Source organism: Protopterus annectens, chromosome 6.part0 (assembly GCF_019279795.1).
Source record: "Protopterus annectens isolate FY-2018-M chromosome 6.part0, PAN1.0, whole genome shotgun sequence".
Classification (NCBI taxonomy): domain Eukaryota; kingdom Metazoa; phylum Chordata; order Ceratodontiformes; family Protopteridae; genus Protopterus; species Protopterus annectens.
The window spans coordinates 1,947,316,961-1,947,340,211 of NC_056737.1; the positions used below are offsets into that span (position 1 = coordinate 1,947,316,961).

The 23,251-nt window shown below is 40.7% G+C and overlaps 1 protein-coding gene across 2 annotated transcripts in view; it reads right to left on the minus strand.

The window, feature by feature from the left end:
* ITPRID2 (ITPR interacting domain containing 2) overlaps positions 1–23,251 on the minus strand; it is a 1,100,178-nt gene that overhangs the window by 651,610 nt on the left and 425,317 nt on the right. For both annotated transcript variants that reach the window (XM_044075259.1, XM_044075260.1), the window contains one exon: positions 15,030–15,754. In XM_044075259.1, coding sequence (XP_043931194.1) covers positions 15,030–15,754 — 725 coding nt within the window. The remainder of the gene's footprint in view (positions 1–15,029; positions 15,755–23,251) is intronic.

Genomic DNA, 23,251 nt, shown 5'->3' on the forward strand with positions numbered 1-23,251 from the left:
AAATCCTTGAGTGCGGAAAATGAAATAGAGGATCCAGTAGCAGGTAAAATCTCCAATTATTTGCAGAAAAAAAGGAAATGCCTGCTGCTGGACCCTCTTTTTATTAAGAGAAAACAAAATAAATTTATGTTGGGGGTGGAGGTGTTATGCAAGTGGTGGCTTGGATTGCAAGAATCCGATTGGTTGCCACCACTTGCTTATCGAGAACTTTTAAAACGGATTTTCTGCAAGAAGTTTAATGTAACCTTAATCTTAATGTAAGAACACACTGAATCGTAACTATATAACGTAAATTACACACTCATTTACGATTTCAGCGTGTTTTACATTAAGGTGAACTAGAAATCTACAGTACACTTTCGCTTGCTTGTGGAAGGCACTCGGGGGTAACAGCTTGTAATTTGTACCTTCTCAAGGCGCTCTCGGTGTAAAGCACACAGGCGCCATGAGAAGGTACTCGGGGTTAATGAGTTAAGTCTAGAGTCACTAACCAAGCGCTCCTGCCCAGCATAGGCATCGTCTTTTCTGGGACCAGGAAAAGTCTTGAATAAAAACCTTGTCCTTTTTTCCTTTTCTGGTAATGGTTGAATAGCCCCCATATCCATGAGGGACATAACTTGTTTCTGAGCCTCTGCCCATTGATTTTGTGGCAGATCTGGCCAACCGTTTGGAATTGGCAAAGTATGGAAATGAAATCTGTACCCCTGGGGTACTATGTTTAATACCCACTTGTCTTGGGTAATTAACTGCCAATTTTGAGCATGAAGTGCTAATTCCCCCCCCCCCCAGGGGGCTGCCAAAAGATAAGCGCTTGGTGAAGGTAGAGGGAAGTAATTGAGACTGCTTACTTTAGGATTGTGCTTGGTTTCCTCCAGATTTGGAGGTGGAGGCACCCCATTGCTTTGACCTGTAAGAACCCTGTGATTGGTATCTAGAGACTTTTGAGCACCTGGATTTGCCTTGAGAGGCTCTGTTGGACACAGGAAAGGACCAGGTTTTAGTAGGCCAGTGCCTACTGAACCTGAGTGGCTAAACTTGTAAGAAATCTTTTACAGTTTGCATATATTTAGCTTTGTCTTCCATTTTCTTTAAAACCTCTTCTGCCTTATTATCAAACAGAGTATCATGCTGCAAGGGCCATCCAACAATTTAGCTTTAACATGATCAGGCAGATTTTGCTCCTTGAGCCAGGCATGCCTTCTAATCACAGATCCAATAACTCCGGCCCTGCAAGAGGCCTCCAAGGAATCGAAACCACATTGCAAAGTATGCTTTCCAACCTGTTCTGCTGAATGCAATAATTCCTGTAATTCTTTATTTTCCACACAATCAGAAATCATCATCATTTTCTGTTTCAATAAGCCCATAACATGCTGTTGATATTTTAGCATATGAAACTGGCAGTTTAAGGCCCTAATTGCCAAGGCTGCAGATGCATAAACCTTCTTTCCCCATCTATCCAGCGGCATGGAATCTCTATCGGGGGGGGGGGTAGGATTTTTGGCTGTAGAGGCCTTTACACCTTTGGGACCCTGTGAGATGGTCTCAGGGTCACTAGCAGGATTTTTTAATATAAACTTGTGGAATCGGGAACCCTGTAATATCTGTCTGGCTTACTAGGAGCCGGAGGTAGGGAATCAGGAGCCATGCTTGATTCCGAAAACACATCAACAATGTCTAATACAAGAGGTATTGCCAAAGGCCTATGCTGAGGAAGAAGGAAATCCCTAAGCCTCTTTTTTGATTCAGAGAAATCCTGACTCTCCCAGTTAAAATGTTCCCTTAAGTATGCAAGGTTTCTCCAAAAGAGTAATCCTCAGGAGGAGATGCAGACGGAATGGATTCTTCTGCATCAGAATCCTCATAGGGTGGAATAGAACATTCCTGATCAGAAGAGGAATCGGAAGAAATGGAAATCTGATCTGAAGATTCATAATCAGTGTCTTGCCTAGGCCTCTTAGCGGGGGGCAGGGGGTTGGGAACCCCTGCTCAAGGTAATTAAGTCATCAGCCATTTTGATCATCTGTTTTTTAGGCAGAGGGCCCTGAGCACGTGGCTCATGCGTCAGTTTTTTAGACATAGAAGATGTTTTTTATCTTGTGTTTGAGGCTGGCGTCTGTTTTATATAAAAATGTTGAGGCCTGAAAACACCCTCAGAAGCCGGTGCCTGCTCAGGGGCTCTGGACCCATCCAAGGGAGAGACATCCATGAGTTCTATACTCTGAGAATCTCGTGGCATACAGGACACCGCATGGGTCTCGGTAGAGGCATGCGACTCAAAAGTAGCAGGTATCAGGGGCTGTGAAAGCACCTCACTGAGTACCGGCAAACCGGCAACTGGCTTAGAAGTTTCGTCATCGGTTTTGGACCTTGACTGTCTCTTTCCTTTGAGTTTTTTGTGAACTCCGGTAGTCGGACTGCTACCGATAACATTTCAGGGTAATTAAATCTTGATCCAAAATATTTAGAAGCAAAAATATACCGACGCTTAATAGTGCGTTGGTCAAATCTATCACAAAACTGACAGCAAGGCACGTTATGATCTGGGCCTAGGCAAGGAATACAGTACAAATGAAAATCCTTATGAGGCATTTGCTTCCCACAAGTAATGCAATTAACTTTTACCGACATCGTTAAGGAGCAAGAAAAAGTTTCCCCAACGGGGTACTTCGCTTTAGTTGAAGACTTTGATTCTGAAACTCGAATGCGAAAATTTCAGGAGTCAGCCGACCGGCACTTGCGAACTTGATTCTGCTTTGGGCACTGCACGGCAAGAAAGACTGAATAAAATGGCATCAGCTGCATGTTTTATACCCCTGACGACCTGATGTCATGGAAGAGGAGACAGCAAACGACGCAGGACCCAAGACTTTGTTATTCAGGCCGAATGAGGGCAACCTGCCAGCAGATTACCCTAAATGTAATGACTGCAACAGTGAAACACGAAGAACATCTGCATTTGTCCCTATGTATGCAAATATTGTGAAAGCAAAGTTTGTAGTATTATATACACACATCTGTTCTATGAAAATCAAGTAGTTCATTATTTTAGGTTTATAGACGACTTAATATTCTTGTGTGATGGAAATAAGGGCAAATTTCAACCCCTTTATAGATGATTTACATAATGCTTTTGGCTTTAAATCTGATGGCATACAAATGAGTAAGAAAGTTATGTTCTTACATATAGACATTAATGGCCTTGAAACAAAAGTTCATAAGAAATTCGGCCAGAACAATGCGTTTCTATATGGCACTAGTTGCCACCCAAGCCATTTAATAGCTGTATTGCCACACAATGAATTTTTAAGATTAAACAAACTATGCAGTTCTGATGATGTTTTTGAATGTGAACTGCTAAAAACAGAAAATATGTTTATAGAGAGGGGGTATAAAACAAATAGTGGAAGAATCTAAGAATAAAGTAAAAGAATGCAGATATGGAATAACAAATAGGCATAATAGTGCCTTGAGAAAAGGTGTAGCAAACGGAACCAGCAATGAAGTGACAAGAAGAGGTAGAAACAATGAAGGAAAGACTATAGAGGGTGACAGAGAAGTTTATTATGTCACAACATTTAATGTACTGACAGAAGCTATGGTTAGGGAAGTTAAAAATATTGGAAAATGATAACTAATGATAAAGATTTGAAATATCTGATAAAGAATCAGGTGAAAGTTTCTTAAAATAGAAATAGAAACTTGGCTGATATGGTGGTACATAATCGTTTTATACCACCTGAAATTACTACATACCCTAATTTAAAGGAAAATAAAATAGGAACCATGGCTTGTAAAAAAATGCTCAGTGTGTAAATATGTAGTGAATGCCTTTTCAAAAATGAATGATGTTAGATTTACCCCTAGAGATCTTTATACATGGGTTACAGAAGAAATAATTTATGCCCTTAGGTGTAGCTGTACCCTTTATTATATAGGGGAAACAGGGACAACGTTTAAAATGCGCTTGCAAGAACATGTAAGGGACATTAAAAATCGTAAAATAGAAAGCCCTTTAGGACATTTGATAACTGCACACAATGCTGAGCCAGATTGCTTACAAGGATGCAATCTGGAAAAAATGAAAGTTTCATTGGGTGAAGTTTCATGTTTTAAAGAAAAGCTATTGAAAAAAGAAACTTTTTATTTTAAAGTACACTATTTTGGAACCTCACGGGTTAAATAAGGAAGTTAACTGGAAATATGTAATTTAGTGCATTAATTGATTGATTGCTTAATTAATTAGTAAGCATCTTGATTTTGTGTGTGTATAAATATGAAATGAAAAAGAGAATGGATTTGTTACTCATTGAAGGCTTGGTGCTGAAGCAATAAGTTGGTATTAAATTGCTGTGACTGCTGTTCTGAGTCTTGTGTCCGTGACTTTAATATTGTTGTATTTAAATTTTTACAAATAGCCCTGGAGGAAGGAATTCTTTCCAAAGAGATGGTACACCACTTAACAGTTCCAGATCCAGCCAGACGATTATTTTACTTGTTGCCTAAAATTCATAAAATCTTTAGCAACCCCCGGGTAGACCTACAGTTTTGGGTAGAGGATCACCAACAGAACCTTTTGTCTGCTTATTTGACCTGCTATCTTAAACCTTTACTGAAATTTGTACGCTCTCAATATTCAAGATATGACACAATTTCTTATCATACAATATGTGCAGCTTGAGAAACGTTGGCTTATGTATTCTTGATGTTTCGGCCCCTTATACCAATATTCCTCATTGGGCAGGGCTTTCAGCCCTGGAATTCTGGTTAAACCAGGCATCTTTATATAGCCCTGGTTTCAACACATTCTTGCTCTGTCTCACAAAGCACGTGTTAACTAAAAATGTCTTATTTTGGTGCTCAGTGTTATTTACAGCTAAAGGGCACGAATATGGGGCCATCTTTTGCCCCATATATGCCGATCTATTTATAGGTTGCATTAAGGAGCACATTATTTATGATAACACTCATAATACTTGCTTGGAATCCACAGATATTTAGTGGAGGTATTTTGATAACTGCTGGCTGGTCTGGAGGTCAGATTCTGTACATTTACAGGAAATATGTGGATTATTTGAATGAGAATAAGTGGGGTATTCATTTCACTGTTAACTTTCACTCCACGAATATTACTTTTCGAGACATACAAGTATCTATACAGGAAGATGGTACTTTGCATTTTACAGTTTTCAGGAAACATCCACAGTTTAACACATTATTGCATGCTTCTGGTTGTCACCCACAACATATTAATATTCCTAAACAGTTTCTTAGACTCCATAGGATATGTTCATCGGCTCAGGAACTGTATGTGTATGAACAAGACCTTATTCATAGGTTTTGTGAAAGGGGCTATAAATATCAAAATGTAATGAATGTTTTAACCTCTACTGGGAACATGGGGTAGACCACAATTACAATATAGGATCAAGAACATTAAGACGCAAGCACTTAGTCTGGTAACAAATTTCGGTAGTAACACAGTTTTTCACCAATTTAGTACAAAAACACTGGGACATTTTATTAATGGAGAATAGATTGAGAGATTTGATACCTTCTAAGTGCCTTTTTCATAAAGAAAAGGAAAAACTATGGGGGGACTGGTTTAATCATTATAAGAAGTCTACTTATAAGGAAACGTCTATTAATCAAACTATTAATAGATCTCCAACCTCTGTTGGGATGTTATCATTTTGGACATAGTAGTTTTTGTAAATATGTTTATAATGGGAAAATTTATATCTAAAAGTAAATCACAAGTTTTTGATATTAAAATCTATGGAAACTGCAATACTGATTTGATTATATACGTGGCAACATGCACTTGTTCTGCATTTTATGTAGGACAAACCTGTTGTTCTTTTAAAATAAAGATTTCGGAACATTTGAGTGATAGGTGTGCTCAAACCTATAATGCTTTGTTTAAACACACCATTATAACACGCTTCTGCTAGATTTTCTTTTATTATTATTGATAAAATTGCTTTTACTAGAAATAATAAAATTGGGTAGCATGCGATAAAAGATAGGATCATTAACCTAGGTATGTTGTTTGCTCCTGTCCTCAATCATTTATAATAGCCAATTAGGAATGGTGTATGTATGACAAAGAATGGCTGTGCACTGATGAAGGCATAAATGCTGAAAAACCAGTATGCTGAAGAACTAAAAGTGGATTTGGAGATCTGCCTTTGTGTGCTGGCCCTTTGTTTGCATTAACAGATGCCTTGAAGGTTTCCACAAAGTTGCATAGCCTCATCCAGGCACGCCTCCTAATGACTATGCTTGAACTGGCTGCTTGCGAGGCACCCTACCCACTGTATGGAAGATCAGTTTTATCGATGAATTAGCAATGGATGACAGTGTATAGTTCAGGAGAAACCTTCTTGACATTCTCTGCAGACATGGACTCAGAGTTTGAAAGCTCCTTGATCAAATCTCTCTGTAAGCAAGTAAAATGTACCAGGTAATTTAGCGACCTCAGTACGAATGTGGGTGAGGCATATATGTGCTTTCCAAATCTGTTCATCTCTCTGGACTTCCTGTTCAGTGGATGGAAAGAGAAGCTTTGTTCCACTAGCTCCTTCTTAGTGGCTGCTGCTACAGCTATGGCATCAACTAGGATTCCATTGCTCTAGTGAGGTCTACCTGAATGGGGGACTAAACTTATCCGGGCACTTGGGGATGGGCTCACCAGTGTCCAGTTCCTTCCAAGCCTGGCAGGAAACAAGTTCATCTGCCGGGGTGGGGGGGGTGGGGTCTCAAGATGTAGATGAGCCAGCCTCCAGGAACACAAATTGCTAGGAAGAAGGAGTTTGGGAGCACAAGACTTACAAGATGGCCCCAAAGGAGACATGCTCAGGTGGCTATTGAGGAGATCCTTCCACCTCATCAAAGTCTTCCTTGAGAGACTCCATGGGGAGTTTGTGGCTCTTCTTACACGTTCTCTTCCAAGGTACCTCTTTTTCAGGGTGCTCGGGAGAGGTGTCAGAAGAAAGGGGGAATCCCCTCTGGAGAACGTGTGTGGAGGCTTGATGAGGGATAAAGGATAGGATCAGAGACTAGACAGGACGGCTTTCTATGCAAAGAGAAAGCCCTTTCTACTACCTGGAAGGCTGACAGACCTGGGGTAACCTCTCCCCCTCCCTCAGAGCCGAAGCAGAAAGGTTGGGCCCAATCCGGGAGCTGAGCCCTCCAGAGAGGATCAGACACAAGCTGTCCAGGGACAAGGCACAGAGGGAAAGTGAAGGATTTGATAAAGCAGGAGCTGAAACCAACCCCTCAGACCACAGCACTGACCTCTCGGATCAAAGACTAACCCTGGTCTGAAGGTATCTGATAGAACTGGTCAGGGATATCATCAGAGTCAAGGAAGGGAGCTTCCTTGGATCCAATAACGAACCTCTCAGGGACTCTGAAACCACAGGTCGGATCGAAGGAGGAGACTGTATCACATTTGGGGAGGTGTACTCACAGATGTAAGAGGGGATGGAGCTGGCAGGACCCCCATCTTGATCTGAGCTCTCAGGAATCTCAGCATCATCCTGTCCATGTCTGTCTCTGTCAAACTCCTTGAAGACCTGGATGATGCTGTGGAAGCTAGCCTTGAGTGCTTTGTCACCGTTTGAAATAATTGTCGGAGACACAAGCTTCAATACAAATTCTGGCATACAGCATCTACTCATCTGATCTAAGGATCTGGGATCAAAGAAAGGGAAGGGAAGAACTGGCAGTAAGGGCTGAGTCATTGGATCAGAGGGTTGTTGTGGACCCGATGGTGGCCCAATAGGCCTTGGATCCAACAGAGTCAGATCACAGACCTTTTGTAACCTCTCAGACGTTCCAAGGATGTTTTCAGAGATTTGGGAAGGTGCCTTTTCCTTGGCCCAGAGACCACTTGAGTTGGTTTTGAGTGGGTCTAAGCCCCAGCAGAAAGTAATCCTTTTCAGGATCAGTTTGTTTTGATGGTCAGAGAGGGCTCTAGGATTAAAAGCGGTACAAACAGTGCATGGAGAATCCAGATGGGCTGCTCCTAGACAGTATACACACTTCTTGTGGGCATCAGAATTAGGAATCTTATGCCCACAAGTGCACTTCTTAAAACCCGTAGGTTTCGCTGACATGGTAGGTAGCAGTTAAAAAGTAAACCCTGAAGAGGAGAAAGATTACAATTTAAAGTACTATAATTTTAACCTGAAAAGTAGATGGTTAAACAGGGAGAAGGAAACAAACTTACTGAATACAAGTGGCGCAGTGGTGCAGCGGTAGAGTTGTCGCCTCACAGCAAGAGGTTCTCCGGTTCGATTCTCGACTGGGGTACCTTCTGTGTGGAGTCTGCATGTCCTCCCTGTGTTCATGTGGGTTTCCTCCGGGTGCGCCAGTTTTCTCCCACGTTACAAAGACATGCATCTGGAGCATTTCTCCCAGGGCCTCTGCTGAAAACTGGCTTCATTCCAAGTCAGACTTTCCCGGTTAATAAATGTTAAATAAATAAATAATGATAACAAAGACAAGTATCATGAATGGTACATGAGAAAGTAAAGAAGCAGAACAGCTAAGGGAGGAAGGAAAGTTGTAACCAAGTTTAAATGTAATAAAAAAAAATATTGCACTAAAGAGAAATAGTATCAAGAAGACACTCTTATGCTTGCAATTGGATCATCTGTCTTTTCTTGCTATAGCGGCAAACAAGATCAGAGGAGTTGGAGACGGGGTACAGCATTAAGAATAGAGGGAGGAGCTCGAGAACTGGATTCGAAGTCTTGTGTAAGCAGCCAAATCGCATTAGAGGATCAGACCCTAGATTCATGAGGAAGAATGAAAAGGACAACATCAGAACGTTAAAAAGAAAACATACCTATACTGCATGAAAATAATGGCAGAAAAAAGCAAACCAATGTAACATTTTTCTTTAAATATATGTGCACCAATGCCATTGTTTAAAATACGATTTTTATAAAGATGTTAAAAATGGAATGGCACTAAAGTCTGTTGCCCCCCGCCGGTATGCCCTTCAGTAGTCCTCTGCCACAGCACACCCTATATTAATGGTCCCACTAGAGGCGGTTACTCATCTGGGATAGGAAGAACACCTTGCATCTCTGGGGTAGTTTGGAATTACAGGCTGCAACTCCTAAAAAACATGTCTAGAACCCATTTCCCTTTGTACTGTATTTTGACACTCATTTAAATCCTTCTCTGCAGTCTTCAAAAACAGTTGTATTATGTCTTGCATTTTTGGGATGGACATAATCTGCAGTTTGCATCCTTTGAAGACATCTTTAGAACACAATTGTCGGATGTTATGTCTAATGAGTTTTAAGTGGGAAAGAGAATTAAGCAACAAGACAGGAAATCTGGGGTTTGGCACAATGGGACCTTGGACTTCCAAAGAAAGGATAGCAGAAGGAAGGTAAGAGGAAGACCCATCTTAACTTTTGTCCATTTACCTTTGCCCTGTTTTGACAAAAAGTCCACTGTATTAGGGAAATGGAAGGTGAAACATGCTTCACTGAGTCCATAGGTTTTCCCTTTCCCTCCAGATAATGTTTTGAAAACATAAGATGGTATCCAGATAGCAACTCCTTATCAATTAAAGCATTACAGAGTTGGGTCTTAGCATACTTATACTCGCTGCATCTACAGCATCATACACACATTTTATGGCATGCATCCCAACCTGCACAATGGTCAGGAGCGGACACGGGTATTTTTTGCCTCAAATAATCACTCATTTACTCCCACCCACAAGCTTCTTCACAAGCACACCATGATACTTAATCATGTGGATTTCACAGCTTAGGACCTGAAGGCAGGGGGTTGCTGCTTTGCATACTTTCTTTCCAGTGCATTATATAAAGCCTACTTCCCAGTCATTGTGAAGTTTGTTGCACTCCTGGGGTAGTGTAGCTTTCCTATCAGTAAATGGGGAGTACAGATCTGGGTCTGCCAAATTTGGATTTTATGTAGGAATCTGTGAGGTTCCTGATCAGGATTCTTTGAGGTAGGGCACTGGGAGTGTGACTCAAATATACACTGCTTCAACGACATCTAAGTAGGGCTTCTTGCACTGGAGGAACAACTATAGGCTTGGGGTGAGAGTCCAGTCCCAGAAGTTTATTTAGACTGCCATGTCCAGTGTTCTTTTAAGTTATAAAATCTTCTTCACATGCAATGTCCTCTATGGGAATCCTTGAGGGCACAGTGTCCCCTTTATCTGTGTCATAATTTAGGAGGCAGGAAAGATGGGTCCTCTAACCCAGTTTCTCCTATTCTCAGAGTCATTACAGTCCAAGTCTATATGGACAGAAACCAATCTTTTACTTTTAAGAGAGGCCACAGGCACCTTTGTGTTTGTCTGCCTGGTCAGTGTTGTCTACTTACGTTGCAAAAAAAAAAAAAAAAAAAAGAAAGTCAAGGACTATCTGGTGGAGAGGGTGATGGTAGGTCTGGTGGCAGTTGAGATGCAGCACACCTAGTTCAAGACACGTGTTTAGCAACAGAGAGAAGTCCCTAAGCACAAATTTACAAATGGAGAGGGCATCCTCAACTTAAACATTCAAAGTCAAAAGAAGGCAGTGCCAACCCACTGAGAATGTAGAAGGATGCTTAGTACTAAGGGGTTAAGACAGACTCAGACTGTGATGATGACACCTTTCCTTATGACTCTAGAGATGAGCAGTGCTGAAAGATAGACGTCATGGGGCAAATATCTGGCTTAGCTGATATCATGGTTTAGTCAACCTTGAAAAAGATAGCACTATGGCCTCCAAAAGAGCAGCATCAAAGGCTTTGGTAAATGCAGACGACATGGCTGGAGGCTGTAAAGACATCTGAGCACACAAAATGCACTCATACCTAGGCAGACTCTTTCCTGTGTCTCTACTTCCCTCTCTTTCTATATGCACTCCTCTAACTTTTTCTCTTGTTAACTGGGATAGTCATGCATCCCTGCTGTTGTGACTCTGCAACTGAGGCAGACATCTTTAACCAGGATGCTAATTACTTTTTATGTGGTATGCCTGTGATGTAATTTTCCTTTTCTCTTTATTGCCTTGTGACTGAACTACTGGCAGATCTCAGTTTGAGATGTCATATTCCAAACCAAGACAGTCTAAACATGGATCATGGTAGTTCCGGTGAAGAAATCTGTCTCCCACAATAATCACATCAGTTTTCTTTTATTGGACTGGATACACTTTACAGGCCTCAGTATGTTCATGGCAAGACAGAACTGAAGATAGGGAGGCTAGACACCCCCTTAATATGAAGATGTGCAAATGCTCAAAGGAAGGCAGCACCAGCCAGTGAGAGGGTAGAAGGATGCTTAGCACTAAGAAGGTGGGCAATATCAGACTCAAACTGACACAATAACCCCTTTATGTCTACAACACAAAGCCAAAGAACAACTCTCCTAGTGCCAGAGGTCTTCAGATGGTATGTTTATACAACGCTGTAACTTTTCCACATTTCAGAGTACACCATACCTCTCAACCATACCAAATTCCTTGGTATTTACCGGTTTTGAAGTGAAAATAATGGGGTACCACTAATTCCTGAGTGGCCCCTTTAATTTCACATTTTTTTTTTTTCAAAAATTTTTTTTGGTGCATTTTTGCTGATGTCATCACGTGCAGGGGGCACGAGCGATGACATCAGCTTTGTAAGCAGACTGCCAGCCTGTCGGAATTTGACTGAGGGCTGGAGGGGGTACTACTGTTTGACTTTATTAACGTACAGCAACGTGTTTAATACAAAATAAAACTTCCAATCCACCCGCCCAATTAAGTTTTTTTTCTGAAATGCCTAGTGGCTGTTATGCAGTTCTACATGTCAGAAAGTGTGCGTGTATACTGTTAGTGCGGCAGGAGATCATTCCGTATGTATTTTTTTGCTGCTAAGGAGATGCTGCTCATTTATAGTTTTTCTACATATAAGGTGGTGTGTGTATGCCGTTAGTGTTGCAGGAGATTGTTCTGTATGTACTTTCTGCTGCTAAGAAGATGTTGCTCACTTATAGTTTTTCTTCTAAAATGCCAAAGGTCCACAGCTCTATATGTATGGCGTTACTGCTGCAGCTCATTTGTTTATGCATGCAGAGGGGCCATTACTGCTGCAGGAGCCCGATTTCCATATGCATTTGCTGCTGTCCATTAGTGCTGCTCATTTTACGCCGATCTGCCTGTAAGGAGGGAAATGTGTGCATGTGTGTGTGTAGGAGCTTGATTTCATATGTATTTGCTGCTCATTTTATGCCGATCTGCCTGCAAGGAGCAAAATGTGTGTGTGTTGGAGAACAGTTTCCATATGTATTTGCTGCTTGTCCTTTAGTGCTGCTCATTTCAGACCGATCTGCATTCCATATGTATTTGATGTATAGTTCTGCCTGTAAGGAGGGAAACTGGTGTGTGTGTACTTATATATATATATATATATATATATATATATATATATATATATAGAGTGTGTGTGTGTGTGTGTGTGTATGCAAATGCCCCAGTTAGGTATAACTGGTTGTTAGCATTACTCAGAATCAAACCCTGTACCTTAGTTACAAGAGTCAAGAGTCTAAATTCTCTACCCATACCACCATTACAGAATGCCTGGAAAGTTTGGCTCATACTTGTGGTCTGTTTCTCTTAAAATTTGTGGTTTTCTGGCATATCAGTGAGAATTGAATTCACAAAATAATGACAGCGATTTAAGTTTGTTTTCATATCTTTCAGAAAATGCATTGCAACAAAAACAATGTATTCTAGCAACTTTTCTAAGATTATGCAAGCAATGTTTAAAATGTGTCCCTGGTTTTGGCCCCCCCCCCCCCAAAAAAAAAAAATTGGCTTTTTCTAGATTTCTTGTGCTATACAGTTCTTCAAGGGGAAAAGTTTAGCATTGCTTATGCCAAGTGCATTTATGTTTGTTGTTAGTAGCACAACAGGTAGAATACTTGTTTTGAATGCAGAAGGCTGTGGGGGTTCTAACTCTCACAATACGCAAATAGATTGCTGATACTGTACTGTGTTGTACTTTTAAAAGGGGTGGATGCTGCAGTCCTGAGAATGTCCTCTCTCACGGAGATACCTAGTAACTATGACCCTATTAAAAGTCTGCCATATGGCAATACTACTAGCTTATCTTTTTTTTAATGTAACATAGGCAATTTATTCCTCAAGAGCAACAGGCACTTTATTTGTAGATGAAACAATGAAATATAAAGTTGTTCGCTAGCAGAAACCTCTTCATTAGATACAGATCTCTTTAATGTTGAATTATTTAAATAACTTTTACTTCTGCAGAGATTGCGCATATTAACTGAAACTTGTGGATTGTAGATGTTTGAGTAGATTTTTATGATGGAAATGTTCTGAATTGGGTAGTTTTGTCATTACTGGTTCATGGATATTGCTTACTGGAAAAATGTTCAAAGCAATAAATGTAAAACTCACTCTAAGAAGTGTGCTGTATTATACAAGGAATATAATTTAATACAATCAGGAAGGTGCATCAAAGAACACATGTATGTTTCGTGGGAAGGGCCCTATGATTTGAAAACAGCTCAAAGGTAATCTTTATCCACCACTGGCCAGATGCATGTTCGTTGGATTTGGGTTTCAGTGCTGTTTCAATGAATGCAAGCTTCATGAGCAGGGAAATTTTTATGCCAAGTCTATTTTCATTGCGAGACTGTATAGCTTTGTTTAGCAGATGTCTACCAGTGTTTGTGCTATAAAATGTAAAATGAAATCCAAATAATCATTGTAGAAGTAAAGCAGTATGCACATTACAGTGTTTATGGTAAATGAGGTGAAACAGCCAAGTGATGGGACACTTCAACCATGACTTTGTGAGGGGGGAAGGGCAGCAAATTCAAAGACAGCCCCAGGCAGCACAAACTTTAGCTATGCCACTAATCAGTAGACCATGAATAATGACTTTTGGAGGTCCTAGCAAACTGTAATATTATTTTGCTAAGATTAGAATATTGCCTACCATTAAATGCCCTACTTTTACCACAAAACCCACATAGTGCAAGTCACCAAAAACAAAAGCCTAAGGTTCATCATCATTCTCCATTCCCAGTGAACATCACTGCTACACATTACAAAAAATGGTTACCATTTACTACAGGGTCTGTTTGGCCATATTCTGGTTGTCTGTTCTTTAGTTTGTGTTTGAAAGTTGGTATCCCACAATTTTACTAGAGTGGGTGAGGTTACATAACTATGCATGCAAATTTTATGTTAATCAGCATACAGAGTTGTAACTATTTTTCATGGGCCTTTGTCCTGATTTTTGATGTTTCCAGGTTGAGAGGTATGGAGTACACACACAAAAAGTAATACTTCCTGAACTTTTAAGTACTCAAAGCTTATTACGAACCTGGAAGACGTCTTTGGTGAAACAGTCATACATTTCTGTAGAAGCATGCAAATTTCAAGCTACTTATGTGGCCTTTAATTCAATTATTGAAGCTGCATTGTGACATTTTTTGAATATTTCAAAAGACCCTGAAAAAAGACTTGCACTCAATAAATATTTTCTGCACCTCAATCCAGTTCCACCTGTGCACTTAATTTCCTAACATCTACTACACAACCACATCTAAAATAACACTGAATAATGAAAAAAATAGAGCAAAGCATTCAACTGTTTTCCAATAACCCAATTTGTCCTTCATATAGCCACAAAAATGCAGAGCCTATAAATCAATTCTAGATAGGGTACTGGTATTCTGCAGAACACTCATGCACTTCATCCAAACCTAGGGTCCATTTGAACACCACCAATGCACATACTACAGATGTATGTTAGAAGGAACCCACAAGGACACGGGGAGGATAACAATTCCACACAGAAGGTAAGCAATTGAACAAAATAACATTTTGCTGTGAGGTGGCAGAGCTACTGACTGTGCTACTGCACTGCCCGGATTCACCTAAAAAGCATTTGATCAAAAAAGTGGTACAAGAATAATCGCTTAATCAAAACCATACCAAACTGCATAATGCCAACCATGTTAAGAAACGTACCTCTTCTATCTCAAATGAATCTTTCTGCTGTGTTGTTAAGTTTACTAGGACTGGGTTCTGGATGTTTGAATACAGTTCTTTTTCGGGAGTTGATGTGTATTGCTTCTTTTTGTCAGTGGTCATTTCAGACTCATCATCTGAATGTCTAGAGTCTTTGCTAAACAAAGAGATATCTTCAAGTGCAGATATTTCACACAATGCATTTTGGGAAGAGTGGTCATCTGGAGTCTGATCAGCCATAGTTGCATCATTTTCGGTACACAAGGGACTGACAAGAGGAAGTTCCACAGATTTTAGCAAATTCACTGATGTTTCTTCTTTAACAGTTGCAAGTAAAGGAGGCTCTCGTTTGAACAGTTTTACTGGTTTCTGCTCATTCTTTAGTCCATGTTTTATGGCATTTTCCTCAGTACACATCAAGTCTGTGGATCCTCCTGTTTCTGTTGGATGAGAAGATGTACTATCATCTTTTGCTGTCTGCGCGCTATGCAAATTTAACTTCGATATTGTCTTTTTAAGTAGAGCAACTGTACTTCTTCGCTTTAAAAGAGGGACATCATTTGCGGTTTCCTTATCAGTAGTAGTACTAGTAGTAGTAGTAGTAGTAGTAGTAGTAGTAGTAGTAGTGTTTCCAATTTTTTGCAGAGGAATACCAGTCACTTGAGAATATAGAGAGGAAAAAGCATTGGCAACAGTAGTAAGCACTTCAATCTGTCGGAAGCGACCTTGAAAGAAAAATGAATGTAAATGATTCACTATTTCTAGAACAGACAATAACATGCCTATATCCCTTCTGATACAAGGGTTCATGCCAGTAAGAACTAGATGCACTGGAAAAATTAATACAGTAAGACAAAACAGTACAAGACAACTCACATATTGCATTTAAGCGTGTGCAAACTTGCAGATAATTATCAAAAATCACAAAGATACTTAGCACATGTTATACATATACTTGGCACACAGTATATTGTTACCAGTCACCAGGTCACACTGCACTCTGTGTGATAAAAAGAGGACTTCTATAACGGCACGATAATTTCTCCAAAAGAAAAAAGTAACGCTTCTGGAAATGCTATAAATAGCTAATTTCTGCAAAAGAGTGGAAAAATGTAATGCTTCTGGAAATATTGCAAATAACTTCACAAATACTATATGTCTCTGTATTTAATCCATTTTAAAATTACTGTATTTAGATATGCAGTTTATTCTTGTGGTTAGAGATGCCAGCCTTAGCTTGAACACTGCCCACTGAGATCAACTTTTCTATCCCCTTTTGCAAATGTATAAGTAAATGAATGCTTTCCACAGGCGAAACTGATACAATTAAAAGAACTATCAAACAATCTGAAAAGCTCAAGCTAAACAAAACTGTTAATATAATTTCAGGTATTACCAGAAATGGAAATACACACATCGTTACATTATTGGTGGCACAACAATTGGGTTTACCTCTACCAATCACAATTCTACACTTTCTTTCCCCCCCACAGAACCACTAATTCTCAGGGAGAAAGTGAGTCTGTAAAATATGCGCCATTCCACTACATATAGACTACACTAAGTTTATTTAGTCCTGACGTCTGCAATTTGCCCACTACCACTATTAAGTGCACTTCCAGATACCTGCACTGACAAACAAGTAGCATTTGTGTATAAATCTGCCCAATATACATGCAACTCCCAACAGCAGAGGTTGGAAAGATGGGCCCTTCTCATATGGGCAATACAGCAAGACAGTATTTGATGCCAGTCAAGGCAAGCCGTCATCAACTGATACAATATGAATGCACTTGAATACAACACTGGAGATCCTCACTAATGATCAAAGCCCAGAATGAAAACTAAGCTGTAAACAAGATGGATGGACAGAAGAAGCCACAGACAATTCTAAAGTTAAAGATTCAGCTACTAAAGGAAGACTGACCCTAGGAATCACAGACAATAATGCTTAGTGGTCAAAATGTGCAGTTACCTGGAAAGGAGAAATTCTTGCAGTAAAGAATGGAGGCAGTTACAGGTCTGAAGGTGTGGCCTTTGACCTCAACATTTTCCAGTGGGTAGCTTGCCAAGTAACGGCAAAATGCAATGAGAGCAATCAAATGGGATAGGATTGTTTGAAGTCTGCCAGCCCTCCCAGACCACAAGAAAGGACGCAACCAGCTATTTGGTTTTCCTAAGCTCATGATCCCACACCATGTGAAAACCTAAAACTGACAACAAATATCCAGGGTGCGAAGAGCTCTCTCTTCACATTTCTGCTTTGGCAAAAAAAAAATGGTAATATGAATGGACTGGTTCAGGACAATTCAGAAACCACTTTTCAGGAAGACCAATGTAGGTTAGTACTAAGGAATATCAGATCCTAGGAGGCTTCCAAGATGGCTAAACATTGAGTAACAGCTTAATTCTAGCTCTCCCAGTGTGAATACAGAAACTCAACAGAGAAGATCAGTAGAATTTTGTGTTTATGGGTAAATTTCAGTAACTGGCTATTAGGTGTACTGCCCGGATGCCAAGAAAAAAGAAATATAGAGCACCTAGAAAAAATCAGCTACAAAAGTGAGGAAGAAACACTGACTGGGAAAAGTTCTGCAGCTGTTCAGCAAAAAGAAATGCAACCTCCAGACTTGACTTCCAGAAACATACAAGAAGATAAAAGACAACTGCACACAGACCTGGTTAAAACAAATGAAACAGAGTATATCAACACAAACAACAAAAGGCTGGAAAAAATGGAAGAAGCCTTAAAACAGATGCTTAAATGACATGGTAAAGCTACAAAAATCGGAGGCTGAAATGAAGAAAAGGCTGGCTGAATATGACTGCTCAGGAAGAGATGCTTCAAAAAATAACAGAAGAGGACAGAGCATGTAGGGAAAACCTGAGATTTTCAGCTATACCAGAGAAGCTGAAAGGAACAGACTGAATTAATTTTATGAAAGCACAAATAAGCAACAGGACTGATATTCCATAGCAGGAGTTCTTAGTTGAAATGACACATTGTGTGTATGCTCCAAACCTGGCTATGAGAAAGCAACCTAGGCCTTTAATAGTAAAGATGCAATCCTACCAGCAGAAGGAGCTGATTCTGAGAAAACTGTGGCAGAAGGGCAAAATATTAAAAGTGGGAGACAGCAAAGTGTGGAGAATGACTACTGACTGTACACCAGACAAAAGAGAAGTAAATTCATTCCATTATTCAGGAAATGTCGAGAGGCAGGTGTGAGAGTCAAACTGCTGTACCAGGCTGTCTTCAAGGTATTCTTCCCTGGAGGGTCAAAATCATTTTTTGATGAACTACATGCTAAAGAGGAAATTCAAAAGTTTGCCCAACAAAAAGTGAGCTGCAAAACTTAAGGAGATTCTGCTTCTTGTTCTTCTGATAATAAAGACCACAAAGAGACTGTACCTGTAAAACTTTTCCCACTGTTTCAATGGAAAATTGTTAGAGAGAAGGAAGGGAGCACAAGAGTTGACTAGAAGAATCAACAGTATGTTGGAAATGAAGCAGATATGGGAGGTGGAGATAAATAGCAATAAAACCAGTAACTTAACATGGGATTACAATACAAGAAGTATGTTTGTGAAACATGACAGAGCAAGAAAATCTTGAAACATTGGGCTTTTTCAGAATTTGTTGGACTTGTGGGGAACTGCAAAGTATATGCCCTACTTCATGTCATTAATGTTCAGAAAAATCCTTTGAGGAGGTAAAGAGGGAAGAAAGTTAACTGAGTAAAGAAAACATTTTCTGATAGTACTATTTTTGTGATGTACAGTTTTCTTTGCATGCTATAAAGTAACGTTTTCTCAGTTATTTCTAAGTGTAATGGAAATTGTAATTAGGTGCTGCTATTGTTTCCCTTTCTTTCTCCCTTCTCTCCTTGACAGTTTTAAGAAACATAGGCACTGCAATTAAAAAATGGTTAAAAGAGCAAACAAAAGAAAAAAAATAAAGTGTTTTTCTCATTCTTGCTTGGGAGAATAACCACAGACTGATTTAGTAATAAGTTTTAAGGGAAAATAAGTAAATGAAAAATAATATTGAATATTATGAGGCTTTTCCTAGCAAATGAATGTGTGCTTAGTAGCAATTCTCTATCTGGCCCTCATATCTCCATGGAAACAATATGATAGAGAGACACTGGTTACAGTCTGGTGGAGTGCGATTGGCTGGGCAAAAAAAAGGAAAATAGAAACTGGCTAGGAGATGGTGTTCTCTGAAAGCATTCAGGGGTTTTCCCAACTGGGAGAGTTATAAACAACCAAACCAGTTGGCATTTAGTAGAAGCATGGGCTGCACCATGTGTCTAAGCATGGATAACCTTGCTTTTAGGTTAATTCAAGACTGATTGTGTGGCTGTCAGTTTGAGACATTTATTCCTTCTAGGATGGTAAAACTTCAGTATTTGAAGATGTATATAGTTTTGTCTGTTAGTATTAAATGACTAGGTATTGGGGGTTTGCATGACGGCTTTCAATAAAACAAAACATTTTGTAATATGTCACACAGGCTCAAATAAATATGACAAGAAACAACTAAATAAAAGTTCAACCTGGAAAACACTGTATAAATGCAACACAAAAGCTGGAACTAGATATTTAACAAAAAGTGTTATAAATAAAAAGTGGGAATAACTTTTTAATACAATGATGCTTTCTGTAATGTCTTTAAATGTCAGTTGCCACACAGATAAGAAAAAGAAGTTATGTGCTTACCATAACGTTCCATGTGAATTGTTCTTCTCACCTTCAGTCTTACTGATGGGTTCGGAGCCGATCCTCGGCTCAGAGTCAGCCAAATTGCAAAGCTAGAGGCAGCTTGAGGCCGAAACCCTATCCCACAATGCACCTCTACCTTCCCCAGATCTTGTTTGCTGCCAACTAGCATAAAGCCTACCCCAGATTTCAAGGAAATCATAGAGTCAACTAGTGAGAGGAAACTCCTCAGGAGAACCAAAACTAACGTAGAGCCTCTCGAACTTCCGGACATTGGATGGGGGTAGGGGGTCGTAAGAATGAAGGCAATAAGAACAACTCACATGGAACATTATGGTAAGTATATAACTTCTTTATGTGAAGTTGTTCAATCCCGCCTTCATTCTTACTAATGGGTAGCGTCCACAGCACCACAAACTTGGGCGGCTCACGGGAGTACCTGTCTATGGTCAGCAGACCCAAATGAAGCTCTGTCCCTAGAGGCCTCGTCTACCTTGTAGTCAGATATGAAGGTATGTGGCTTTGACCATATGGCAGCTGCACATATAGAATCAATGAGTAGTCTGGCCAAGAAGACTACGGAAGTAGAAACAGCTCTGGTTAAATGAGCTTTGACTTTGTCATGTAAAGAAATGTCTGCCTCATGGTAAATAAAAGATATGCAATCAGAAAGCTATTTAGATAAAATAGATTTAGATACTGGTGCACCTTTTTTTAGAATATGAGAAGGAGACAAACAACTGATCAGCTCTTTCATGATCTTTCGTCCCGTCCAAATAGAAATGAAGTTGTCTATGGACGTCAAGTTTGTGAAGCATATATTCCAACTTATTAGAGTGATTGGGAAAGAAAACAGGTAATTCAACTGCCTGATTAAGGTTGAATTCAGAACAAATTTTTGGTAAGAATGAGGGATTCGTCTTGAGGGAAATCATATCTTTGTGAAATATCAAGTATGGCTGCTTAACTGAAAGGGCTTGCAACTCAGAAATTCTGCGTGCTGATGTAATGGCCACCAAGAAAATGGTCTTCCAAGAAAGATATTTCAGCTCACAAGAAGCAGGTTCAAAGGGTGGAAGAATAATCTTGGATAGGACTAGATTAAAATTCCATGGGGAAGTTGATCTGATCGGTGGTTTTAAGTGTATCATCCCCTTCAAAAAGGCCTTCGCCAACTTGTTAGATATACCATTTCCAGATTCACCTATATGGAAATTAGATATAGCAGACTGTTGTACCTGAATGGTTGCTGCCGCAGCTTCTTTGTTGAACAGTTTGGTCAAAAATTCCTAAGACACCCAAAATGGAGGCCAGAAAAGGGTCAATGTTATTCTGCTGAGCCCAGATGGAAAACCTTTTCCACTTACTGAGATATAGTTTCCTGGCTGAAGACTTATGTGAGGACAAAAGAATATGTTGAGCCTCTTTCTGATACATTTTGGAACCTGGCTAGTATGGGAATTGGAGCAGCTAAGCTGTCAGTTTGATGGACTGAAGTGAAGGTTGAAGAGCTCCTGATGAGTGGGTCAGAAGATCTGGCACTGGGTCCAGGATCCAAGGCTCTTCCACTACAGGCTTCAGGAAGGGGAACCAGATTTGACGAGGCCAATATGGGGCTAGTAAGGTAAGTGTCTTGCCCAGAAAACTGGCTTTCTGCAAAACCTTGGGAATCCGGGGAAAGGGAGGGAAGGCATAAGGGTGCCCCAGAGGCCAATCGTGTACAAGCACATCCCTCGGGGACTGCCCTTATTGAGGGATCAGGGCAATATAGTTGCTGCATTTGGTGTTTGTGGGAGTCGCAAAGAGGTCGCAGCAAGGCTGGCCCCATCTGTGGAAAAATCATTTCCCCTACTTCATTCTTAAGAGACCACTCTCGTGAGGCAACAGAATTGCCCTGCTGAGTTTGTCCGCTATCACGTTGGATTTTCCCGGGATGTGCATTGCTATCAGAAAGAGCTAGGTGGACTCTGCCCATTTCCACAATCTTAGAGACACTCGACATAGGGGATAAGATCTGGTTCTGTCCTGTTTGTTTATATACCAGACTACGGACATGTTGTCTGACTGGATTGCAATCGTGCCCAGAGGAAGAGAGCCTTGAAAGGACTGCAACGCTAAGAGAACCGCTCTCATCTCTAGGATGTTGATGTGCAAATGAGCCTCGCGAACCTGCCATGTACCATGGGCTCTCCATCCCTGATAATGACCACCCCCACCTGAACAGGGAGGTGTCAGTGGTCACCGTTGCAGCTGGAACCAGGAGGACAAAGGGACGTCCCATGGTCACAGACTCAGACGTTAGCCACCACTGAAGATCGTCCTTGCAAGAGTTGGTTATCAGAACTGGGTGATTCATTAGTAAGTCCTGAAACTTCCACTGTGTGAACAGCAGCCACTGAAGAATGCGCATGTGAGATCTCACCAGGGGTATTGCAATGATTGCTGCTGCCATGGTGCCGAGCAACTTGAGAATCTGCGATGTTGGTGCATTGTGTTTTGCCAGGAGATCCACAATCTGTTGTCGTAGGGTAAGCACTCTTTCTGAAGAAAGCTTTAAGGGCATGTTGACTGTGTCAAGTCTTCTTCTATAAACACTATGATGCGACGGCAATAAAGCAGACTTTTCTGAATTTATCGCAATGCCCAGTTGGAATAGATCTAAAGCAGTGTCCCTTGCCCAAATAAGCTGATGCCTGATGGGTGCGATGAGGAGCCAGTCATCCAAATACAGAAACACCCGGATTCCTAAATGTCTCAAGTGAGCCATGACCACCGCCATACATTTGGTGAACACTCTGGGGGCTGTAGTGAGACCGAAGGGGATGGGCCCAAAACTGGACGCGACTGGCTCCCAGCCTGAAGCACAGATGATCCCTGGATATCCTGGCCATTTTGATATGGTAGTATGCATCCTGAAGATCTACTGAGCACATCCAATTGTCTTTCCCTAGGAACGGGAGTATGGACTGGAGTGTGACCATCCAGAACTTTGTTTTTACCACATATTTGTTGAATCTGCTGAGGTCCAAAATTGGTCTCCAGTCCCCGGTCTTCTTTGGCACCAAAAAGAATCTTAAGTTCCGGATCCTTGCTGGTCTGCTGGGACTGGTTGGATGACTCTTTTTTGTAATAGTTTTTGAACCTCTACTGTTGCCACATCCCATAGACTGGTAGGTCAGGAGGATTGGAATCTGAGGGAGATGCCAAGGTGGCAGAGGGGACACGGTGCGCAGCAAGGGGTACCAGTGCTGGAGCTATAAAAACCGTCTTTGGTTTTTCCTCCTTTATTTTGAGAAGTACCTTGGGGATGAGAGGTAGTAGAGGAAAAGCATAGATCGACTGACTGACCCAGGGGAAGGACAGGGCATTCACTTTCCAAGTCATGCAGTGATGCTCCCTGGTGCAGAACTTGCTGAGCTGATGGTTGGTGTGGGAGTCAAAGAGGTCGACCTTCAGGGTGCCCCATGTCTGAGTTATTAGGGTGAAGGTTCTTCTGTTGA